We start from the raw sequence: 11,251 nt of genomic DNA, 5'->3' as shown, positions 1-11,251 counted from the left end.
TCCTTTTTAAAAAAGAACTGCTTACTGGCTGTTTCTTCAGTAACATTTTTTTTTTTTTTTTTAAAGTAGTATCTTGGACTGTGTTGTAAAAGAATGAGCACTGACTTTCAGCAATAAGTGCAATTTCTCCATGTTATGTTGAGCTCTTTTAGAATCTATGATGAGTATTTGAGGTGAAACCTTGCTATGGGAATTTTTTATTCCTCCTCCACCCCCGACACCCCCCCCCCCAGTTCAAAAAAAAAAAAAAAAAAAAAAAATCAGATGCATGCTTTTTTTAACCTCTAGTCTTTGAAGTGACTGTAGAAGAGAATTTTTAAAAAGGAGGGCAGAATGCTTGTTAGCAATCTGAAAATCAAAGCTGAACAAGCTGCTTAAGTTTCTGATTAAGAAGTTTAAAAATAAAAACTAATTGCTACTGCTTTCCAGGTAATTTGTATAACTGGTTTCTGTATAAAAGAAACATTATTGCTGTTGTTGTATAAATAAAATTTTCCTGCAGTACAATTAAGTATTGATTTTTCAGAAACTGACCCTATAAACCTTTTCACATAATTCCATGTGCTGTCCAAAACAAAAATAATTGATTATGTCTAATCCATGAGATTACATATTCCTGGTAAGATATTTTTGTATATATAAAGAAATAAATATTTACTCTTAGAAAAATGTGTTTCATTTATAGGTAGAACTAAGGTTTAGAGATAATGGAGAATATCTGATTAGCTTTGGTAATTTTTTTTTATTTTACTGTTTGCCTTTTTTAACTTTTAGGTTTGGGGATACATGTGAAGGTTTTGTTACATAGGTAAACGTGTCCCAGAGGTTTATTGTACATATTATTTCATCATCCAGGTACTGAGCTTGTTACCCAAAAGTTAATCTTTTCTGCTCCTCTCCCTCCTCCCACCCTCCCCACTCAAATAGACCCACTTACAAGTGAGAACATGCAGTATTTGGTTTTCTGTTTTTGCATTAGTTCGCTAAGGATAATGGCCTCCAGCTCCATCCATATTCCTGTAAAAAAACATCTCATTTTTATGGCTGCATAGTATTTCATGGTGTATATGTATTACATTTTTTTTATCCAGTCTGTCATTGACAGGCATTTAGGTTGATTCAATGTCTTTGCTATTGTGAATAGTGCTGCAGTGAACATTTGCATGCATGTCTTTATGGTAGAATGATTTATATTCATCTGGGTATATACCCAGTAATGGGATTGCTGGGTCAAATGGTTTAGCTCTTTGATGAATCTCATACTGCTTTCCATAGTGGTTGAACTAATATGCACTCCCACCAACAGGGGATGAGTGTTCCCTTTTCTCTGCAACCTTACCAGCATCTGATAGTTTTTGACTTTTTAATAGCCATTCTGACTGATGTGAGATGGTATCTCATTGTGGTTTTGATTTGCGTTTCTCTAATGATCAGTGATATTGAGCTATTCTACATATGCTTGTTGGCCACATGCATGTCTTTGGAGAAGTGTCTGTTCATGTCCTTTGCCCACTTCTTTTTAATGAAGGGAGGTTGCTTTTCTCTTGTAAATTTGAGTTCCTTATAGATACTGAGTATTAGACCTTTGTCAGATGCATAGTCTGCAAATATTTTCTTCCATTCTGTAGGCTCTTTATTATGTTCATAGTTTCTTTTGCTGTGGAGCAGCTCTTAATTAGATCCCACTTGTCAATTTTTGCTTTTGTTGCAGTTGGTTTCGGTGTCAGTGAATAATGGCACTTTTTAAAAAAGATTTAATGAGGAAGTTGGAGATACCTAGTTAGAAGAAACCTTTGGAGGCCCAATTCCATCTCACTGTAAGCACACCTAGCCCTGCCATGCCCACATCTCTACAGGTGTCTGCCAAGATGCCTGGCAGTAACATGAAGCTGGGAACAACTGCAGTAACATAAAACTACCTTCTTTTTAATAGTTCTTAAAACAATCCAGCATGTCAACTGGCTGGTGTTAGAGCAGTTGTGCAACAGCGAGATCCCTCAGTTTACTGTGTGACGTAACCCGGACTTTCGGTGCTTGCTGGGATGCCGTCTTTCAATCGTAAGTGAGTCTTTCATTTTCATCTGGTTTTTGATTTGGAGGATAAGACATACAGAATTGTAGCAGGAATAGAAAGATAAAAAATCTTCTCTACCTCTTCTCCCAACCTCTAAGTTGCTCTCTCCCTAAAGGAGCCACCGTTAGATTTCATGTGAACTCTTTAAATGAAAACTTCTGTGCATATTGATAACACGTATACATCCATCTTTTAACATAAGTAAATTCATATTACGTCTGTTTGCAATTTAGTTGTACTTAAAAAACCGGAGAAAAGGTAGGTGCAATGCCACCATTTTAACACAACGGCTTTCACTTTTGCATATTCCTTTCCAGTTTGTATATAAAACATTTCTGTATAGTGGTTGCCACTTTATAGCCGCTATAAGCATTTCCATGAAGTCTTATTTTTAATAGCGGTGATGAAAGGGTTATTTGCTTTATTCTTCCTTGTTAACATTCATTAAAATCTGAAGGGAAGAAAGGGAATAAGTGGGTGATGTTGCAAGGAAAAAAGAATAGGTGCTGTGTTAACATGTTTCTTACCACTGCTACCCCTCATCCACAGAGGCTCAGATCCTGTCCATGGAATCAGGGACAGAGGGAGCCAGTCCAAGCTGTTTATAGAAGGATATCAAAACAAGGAGAATCAAAAGCAAAACAGACATAGTTCAAAGTTTCCTTTAATAGAATACCCAGAATACATAAGAAATCAACATGTGCCAGACATAGAATTAGTATGTTCACCAAGGCATGGCAAGGTCAAATAAATGCATATAGCTAGGGTCCCAGGCAGGGATGCGTTGCTGTTAGATTTTTTAAAGTATGATTTTGATTAGCAGAGGAATATACTCGAGTATTTACAATTTATTTTCCATCATCAAGTAACATACAGCACATCTAAAACGTAGCCTCTTGTGTGCAGAGAAATTGCCTTCCCACAGCATTCACAATGTAAAAAACTTTTGATTAAAGAATCAGCTCTTTCTGTGTAACAAAAAAAGTGGAATGCAAGAGACAGATGGATGTATTGTGCAGAAAAAAAATCTGAATGTATGCTAAGAATTCTCAGCCCTCCCAGCTCTTTAGGTGCCGGAACCTAACTAACTCAGATGCTGGGTCACCAGCACAGGAGAGCCTCTGATAAGAAAAACTGTTTAAAGAGTACCTGGTGGCTAAAAATGAGGTCATTAATAATGCAAAATGTCACCACTTAAACTATTTTGTAAATTTGTTTCATTGGTCAAGTTTTTAACATGCATCTGACCTTTAAGAATTCTGAAAAATACTCAGCTTTGGCCAATAACATGTACTTACAGTTCATATATGACATCATGAATGTTCTCTGCCTAAAGCACAGAGTCCATTCAGGGTTATACAAAGAAGTAGTGGGTATATTTTAGAGTCCTTCAGAATGACGGCTTTCACAGATGACTTCAGTCTCTCCAGGCTAATGTCAGCTGAGGCAAACAAGCGCTGCACAATCCCAAACCTTTCTGTATCTTTTAGCAGAGCCAAAGTTGGGTCTTCAAGATCAGATACTCCATCATCAGACAGAGCACGAAGCTGAAATAATAAATTCACTTTAAAAATATTCTTAAAAATCTACATTGTTAGACAGTAATGCACTTCTAAGTAATTCTGGGGGGGGGGGGGGGGGGAATCTGTCTTTTTTGTTGTTATTGAGACAGAGTCTTGCTCTGTTGCCCAGGCTGGTGTGCAGTGGTGCAATTTTGGATCACTGCAACCTCCACCTCCCGGGTTCAAGTGATTGTTTTGCCTTAGCCTCTCAAGTAGCTGGGACTACAGGTTCATGCCACCACACCCAGCTAATTTTTTTTTGTTTTTAGTAGAGACCGGGTTTCACAATATTGGCCAGGCTGGTCTCAAACTCTCGACCCTCCTCAGACTCCCAAAGTGCTGAGATTACAGGTGTAAGCCATCATGCCCGGCCAACTATGTCATTTTAAAAATTCCCCAAAAAATTGAGCAGGAAAATCCTTGAGGTGTAACATACAGTATATTTGATCCAGGGCAGGACCTCAGGCTGGATTCTGTCCAATTTGCCTAGTTGTCCACTGTCTGAATCCCTACTCTCTGAACTCTTTCTACTAGTCCCATTAAGTCCAGCACATTAGAAAGGTCAGACTGTATCTTGCTCATATAAAATAGTATGTCTAATTTTTATTTTAATGAGGATAGTAGAATTTCTTATATATTTGCATGAATTCCTCAAAGGTAGGTACCATAGTTTAATTATGCTTCCTACCTCAAGAACCTTTTCCCTTGCTATTCCCTTCTTCCAAATTTCGGTATTGATCTCCCCTTCTCGTCACTCGGTTGTCAGCTGAAATGCCACATAGAGGGCCTTTCACAATCCCTTTCCATCGATCTACTCCCAACCCCAGAACTCAGCCTTACATTAACTCCATTATGTTGTATCCACAAACTTCCTAAATCTTAAGTAGTGTGCTTGATAGTGTTTACTCTGCTTTCCTTATTAAAACCCTAAGCTGCTCCTGAGACCAGGGACCTTGTCTGTCATGCTCGCCACTTGCCTTGCCTTGCGTACAACGCAGACACTCACTGTGTTCTTCACAGAGGTCACTTCGGATACCACTCTAGTTCTACCTGCTCAACACATACTTGAAATATTTGATTTGCTTTTAGGGTCTTGATCTGTGCCTGTAATACTTTTTCAAAAATCTTAAGCAATTACAAATATGCCAGTAGATTTCATTTTGAAACAGGCATTTAAGATCTGATTAATGTAGGAGTAAAATTTTAAATTAAAAATGAAATAAGCCTAGAAAGTATGCCTGAATTTTAAGAAATCTGAAGGGAATCCAAAAGAAAAAATTCCAGAAATGTCCTGAGCACTGGTGACTATCCTGAAAGTCATGCAGCTTGTCCAGGTGACTGAAGGGTAGCATTCACTGGAATGTAAAAGTACTTGTGTGTTTGTTACCAAAATCAGCCTCATGAACCTTGTAGATTTGCCAAATACAACTCATATTGTTACCATTAGGCTTAGACTGCAAACGATTGATTGTGCTTTAGAGAGTAGATTAGACCTGCTCTTTAAGCACAGCATCTCACCCCGGTGATTTAAGGAGGAGCCCCACTGGCGCAGGCCGGAGACTGTCAGCAGCCTGGCAGGCTCCCTGTCCTTACTGCCTGGTGGGCAAGAGCTGCACAGCATCCAGCTTCCTTCTCTAAATCTCCACCAGCCCTTTTGCCCATAGGTATTTCTAGGTATAAAGGGGAAACAGTGACCCAAAGGGTGGTGGAGTGAAACTAACATTCTCTATGGATTCTAACACCCTTTCACCGGTTCTGGAAATGTGTTAGTGTATCTGGCACTGTACTCCCAAAAGCCCTTCAGAAAGCCTCTCAGTTACTCTGGCTACTAGAAAGAAAAGACAGGGCTGCAGATGGATTTTGTGGCATATTTTAAGTAAATCCCTTAAACATGATGCTAAAATTCCTTCAGGAGGCAGGTGCCTCGATGTCTTAAATACAGCTATTGCAAATCTGAGGAGAGATATGTGAAGACCCCCCAGGAAGGTCTTTACAGAAAAAGGAGGTATCTATGTTGAGCAGCTGCCGAAAGGCAAACAAGTGCTGGTGGTGGGGTTTCGTGCAGAAGCAGAATACCTTCCATTCTGAACTCCAACTGTGTTCTAGCTGCTGCTCTTAGAACACCAACAGAGCAGAACTTGGGGGTAACACAAAGGTCCTAGAGCTGATCTGCAAAGAGGAGGACGGCTAAATGAGTTTGTCGGAGAAGGGGTTAGATAACATGGGCTTGGCAGGATTTTCTTTTTTCTCTGCTTCAGCTGCAGTTGGTGAGCCTGTAAATACTTGGGAAGGACTAACTTAGTAAATGCTGAGCACTCAGTTGCTGCAAGAGGAGCTAAGATCTGAAAGCAGAGCTGCTGTTTTGCTCATCATTGCATACAATTAGAATAAAAAGTATTGTTTCCATAACCAGACTGAGCCACCAGCCTTTACCCTCAGCTGCCCCAGGACACATGCTGGCACATTTTCAAGTCCCATTTTTGCAGTCAGTGTTTAAGAATGCAGGTTCCTCTGGGCCTGTGGAATCTTTCAGTTGTGAGTGATACCTGATCTGCTCCTTGGAATGACGCCATGCTGCATGGTCTTCTAATGTCTTTGTCTTTGCATAAAGGCACCGACCACATTGCACAGTGTCCCCAGAGTAGATGTATACCAAACATCAGGTTCCTATCTAGGCAGTTTTCTATCCCAATACCTGCTTCCCAGATCTGACAACAGCGCTGAGAGCGCTTGGGCCTTGGACTTTAGTAATTAGGCCTTAAAATAATCAGACCATGTGTGCTCAGCTCCTCTGCCTCAGGCTGAGCAGCACCTGCAAAAGCTACATAAAACTGGCTGCCCCATCAGGGTGGTTTCAGGTCAACCTATATTGGTGGTTCTTTATACTAATGGCCCAGTCTATAATTTAAAAAGGAAAAGCTTAACCTTGACTCTCAAGGGCTAAGCTCATCATTACCTGACTCTTCCTGTTACAGTGACATTTCCAGAGGGCACCAAGCTAATGATATTCCTAAAAGAGGATGAAAGAAGCTATGGCTCCCTGGGACAAATCAGTTTTGGATACCTTCCTGGCAAATCTGCTGCAGAGCTGAATCAAGCCAGTCTCAGCACAGAACTGCCACTGCAAATAACATGGTGTCAGGTCCCTTTCTTGCAATGTAACACCAAGCCTTGGCCAAAATTATCTTCAAACAATGGAAAAAGTATAAGAGTTAGAGTCTGAAGACAAAGATGGAGTCCTGGCCCTGCTAACAAGTAGTTTGGACAAATCATGTCCCTCTGGGTCTCAGTCTTCCCATGGGGTGGGATGTGTATAAAAGTGACGTTAATAACAGTACTTATTTAATCCACCTTGAAGAGCTGTTATGGATGAGAAGTCCTAGAGGTGTTTTATCAGCTGTTGGATGTCTACCCACTCAGCATTTCCCCATTCCTATCCATTCTAAGGTCCCATCTGGGAGGTTACTTACCAAGTGGCACAGTGTGGGAATCATCTGGAGTTTGTAGCATGTGCCCAGCAGAGCTGCTGCATTATCTGGCATTTCTGCAGGAGACAAAAGTCACAGTCACCATCCTTAAAAACAAAATCATGGGAACAGAGCCAGCCTCTGTTGGCACCTAACTTATATTTTAGTACTTTCCCGCCAGCCAGGCAGGGGAGGTACTCAGCAGTTGAGTGACTGAATGGTGCTAAATGGGCAGAAAAGACCTTGGAGAAAACAGATGTAGGAACCCAGCTGCCAGCTCTGCATTCCACCAGAGTATACTCCTTGATATTCAATTTACCAAATGGAAAGAAAGGCACAGACTCTGTGGGGGAAAGAATCAGCGTGGAAAAGTAGACCCTGCAATCTGGTGACAGAAGAGTGACGTTTGAGCCCCTCCACACATTCAGGCTGCAGCCTTAGGTATACCTCTCTGAGCCTCAGTTTCCCCATTTACCATAGTTTTCTTTTTTGCATATGTCAGAATACCATGTAAACTATAAAGGGCTCTACCCTTGTCACTAATCATTTTGGGGAGGAAAATGCAGTGTAGCTTGATCAATGCAGTGTGGCCTGAGGCCAAGAGCAGCAACAGCAGAGAGGGTGGAGCAGAGCTGTGCCAGGCCAGGTGCCAAGCCCCGGGTAAAAGAAAGCCAGGTCCGTGCTGTTCAAAGTGGATATTAAACACCGACCAGGGAAAAACAGATACATTTCCTAAAAGGACCACAATCCCTTGAGGGTACAAGCTTTGAGCTAAAAAGGCAAAAATGAATCAGTCACCTGCTGAATCAGGTAGCCGGGGGACTGCTGAGGAACTGAGTTGCTCCTGCCATGCTTTAGCAGCCTTATTTGTGAAAGGCAGTGTGTTGCTGAGGTGTGACTCAGAGTGCAACAGAGGACTGCTCATTCCCAAGAGAGGGTGTAGGGTGTTAAGGGGGTGGGGCAGCACGCAGGGGGATGATCTTGCCGGAAAACCTGATGTGATATTCGAATGTATGCGCATTTGTCTGAAGAGAAGATCTACAGCTTCTCAAGTAGGCTCTTACCCCGATGCAGGAAGACTATAAGTGGCCTAGCATAGCCAGCTGAGCCCCTGTCCACAGCCATCTCATCTGCCATTGCTGCCCTGCCTTCACTTTCCAGGGTGGCTCCTGGGTGCCAAGAAACCACAATCCTCATCCCTTATTCTTGGAAATTCCTGAGTCCCATATTACTCATTTAGCCACTATCTTGAGCATGGTACACTAGCTGCCAGGGGCACAGGAATCAAAGGACAGCATCTAAGTTACCGAGCTTACCCACTAATTTTACTACTTGACTGATTTACTGGAGGGCCAGGACTTGATATTTTCTCCTACCTCAGTACCTAGCAGTGCCTACAACATGGTATAATCTTGTTAAATGTTTCTGGAACTGAAATGAATTATTTTGATTGCTCTTCATTTACCAATTCCATTTTACCAATGGGATCCAAGGAGTTCGGAGCTTGGGACTTGCTTAAGGTTACAAAGTGGTGGAGGAAGTGTCCCAGGAGACAGGTCACATGTGGGACTGAAGTGCTGAAAACAGCTATTAGAAAACCAAAAACTAGTGTGAGGACCTAAGAAGACCCCATTTTCTATTCCAAGCACTTTCCCCAGATTCTAAGGAGAGAAGATTATGCTATCTAAGAGGAAACAGAATCAACTCAGAAGGGCTGAGGATTAGCAAGAGCACAAATGGAAGGGCTTTACGCCAGCCTGGCCTCCGCTGGGACTGACATACAAATGAGATCACAGTTCAGAAAAATAAAAAAGGGCGGGATTGGTTGAAAACTTCAGGTGCAGCTGGCAGTCTCAAGATTTCACTACTTCTGAGCTTCCAAATCAGAAACAGCAAGTCAGTCTCACATTATGTGTCAACTGTGAGTGGCCTGCTGCCTGTGTGCAAACTTGGAGAGATTTTTTTTTCTTTTTTTCACAGACAGGGTTTTACTCTGTCATCCAAGCTGGACTGCAGTGGCATGATCAAAGTGCATTGCAGCTTGAATTCCTAAGTTCAAACGATTCTCCACAGCCTCTCAAGTAGCTGGGACTACAGGTACACACCACCGTGCCTGGCTATTTTTTGTACAGATGAGGTCTTGCAAGGCTGCCTAGGCTGGTCTTGAACTCCTGGACTCAAGTGATTGTCCCACCTCCGCCTCCCAAAGCACTAGGATCACAGATGTAGGCTACCACACCCAGCCAGTTGCAGAGAAATTTGATGCTGTGTCTAGGCTCAGGGAGAAAACTGTGGTGCATTCATGATGCTGGCCCTGTGTTACCTATTTGATATCACTGATCCAGCCTACTGACAGAAATGCTGAAGTAATGGGGTCTATGAGGAAAAGGCATCTCACAAGTTGGAGAACTCTGGCCTGTGTATTAGCTCCTGACAGAATGCCTATACTGAAAGACTCTCATACCCTGATGTTAACACTGGGAAAAAGTTTCTAGTGGAGTACCACAGGGCTCTATCTTATGTCCTGTTCCAGCTTACCAGTCAAAACTTTTATCCATGAGTTGGAACAAGACAGCATATATTTATCACCACATAGAGTTGGGAGAGGCATTTTCTCAGATTAGTTGTTTAAACACTAAAGCTTACTGGGTCTGTTTCTGTGTGATGCTGGGGAGGAACCCTGAATGTATCAGAAACTAAGTGTCCTGACTAGTATCACCACACAAGGAAGCTGTGGGGACTGATTTGCCACAGCTGGCTTTTCTGAGAGGTAACAGGAAGCCCAGCTTCCTCGTGAAGGATGCCCATCTCCTGACAGGCACTCTGGCACAGTGAGTTCCGGATGAGAGTGGTACAGAAGTGGCAGAAATTGCTCCACAGTAACTGGATGGCCACTCCCCTGGGAGGCTATTTCCGGACCAGTGAAGAAGCTGTGGAGCTGGGCCCAGCAACAGCTCTGCCTTGTACCCTGGATGGTTGGATACTCTTTGCGACCCCCTTGCCCCAAACAGGGGCTTGCAGGGTGGGGAGTAACAAGTTTGCAAAAAAGATTAGAAGACTGAAACGCTGGGGTAGACCAGTTGCCAAATGAAAGTCGCTGCCACTCAGCTCTGCCAGGGCTCCCATGTGAACCACAGGCTGTCAGGGAGATGCTTGCTTTTGTTGGCAACAGGGCACCCGCTGTGGCCCTCCAGGAGAGTGGGAAGCTTGTGCTGGACAGAACGGCCTCCTTCACTCTTGAGTCTGGTTTCCCATCAACTTTCCACCTCTTACCCTCCCTGTATCAAAAGGGAGGGACCTGTATGTACCAAATCCTCCACAGTTACCATCTGCATGTCCCCAGAAGCATAGACAGTAGGCAAAGCAATTTTAAAGTGGCAGCAACCATTTCATTTTCTTCTTTTCTCCTTACCTGCAAGAGCACTGACCAAGAAGTAGGCCGTCGTAAAGAGCCGCTTGCTGCCCGCATCCTCAGGGCCTGGACACCCACCCTGTAAGCTGCACCCCACCAACTGCAGGAAGGCCATGAGGTCCTGCTGCTGCCCGGGCGTCAGCTCCCCAAACACCACCGGTGGGGGCCAGAGGCCGCTGACCACGTCATCACACTGTAGGGCAGGTAGAAGAAGGGGGATGGTCAAGACACAGCTGGAGCCAAGCGCCACAGCCTGGGCGTCGCCTTACCAGACACAGAAGCCCCCGCCCTTTGCCCTTCCCTTAAGGAAAACACTACACAGCTCTTTTCTATGTTCAGAAATTGCTAATCCGTGGGGCTACATTTCACTGAAGGGACAGTAAGCTGAACCTGGCCCACAAGGGTGGGGGATGTACTTGCTGGAACTGTGGCATAGAACCTTCCAGGGCAGGGTCTGTCGGGCGGTGCCAGGGACCAGAAACAAGTGGTTATACACAGAACTGGGGAGGGTGATGTACAAGCATCATCCCATCTTGGTTCTCAAGTGTTAAACTTGGTGTTCCAGCCCCCAGCCATGTTCCCACCCGGCACTGGGCAGCTGTGTCCGTCCCCACAGGGCCCGCTGTGGAGTGAGGCAACCCTGCTGGAGAGCCAGGTCGGACCACCCCAATTCTGCACCACCCACAGCCTTGGTGTCCAGATCCAGTCATCTGACAGCCTGACCCCACCCCCGCCC

General features: G+C 43.7%; 1 protein-coding gene across 2 annotated transcripts in view; it reads right to left on the bottom strand.

The window, feature by feature from the left end:
- Positions 1-2,720: 2,720 nt before the first annotated feature.
- GSDME (gasdermin E) overlaps positions 2,721-11,251 on the bottom strand; it is a 62,165-nt gene continuing 53,634 nt past the window's right edge. For both annotated transcript variants that reach the window (XM_032286980.1, XM_032286979.1), the window contains exons 8-10: positions 10,516-10,708; positions 7,107-7,180; positions 2,721-3,621 (exon numbers count right to left, since the gene is read on the bottom strand). In XM_032286980.1, the coding sequence (XP_032142871.1) occupies positions 3,388-3,621; positions 7,107-7,180; positions 10,516-10,708 (501 nt within the window). In that variant the 3' untranslated portion in view covers positions 2,721-3,387. The remainder of the gene's footprint in view (positions 3,622-7,106; positions 7,181-10,515; positions 10,709-11,251) is intronic.

The sequence above is a fragment of the Sapajus apella genome, unplaced genomic scaffold, assembly GCF_009761245.1.
Source record: "Sapajus apella isolate SASKATOON/1434 unplaced genomic scaffold, GSC_monkey_1.0 scaffold19, whole genome shotgun sequence".
In the NCBI taxonomy this organism is placed as follows: Eukaryota; Metazoa; Chordata; class Mammalia; order Primates; family Cebidae; genus Sapajus; species Sapajus apella.
This window is presented reverse-complemented; position numbering and strand designations above follow the sequence as displayed.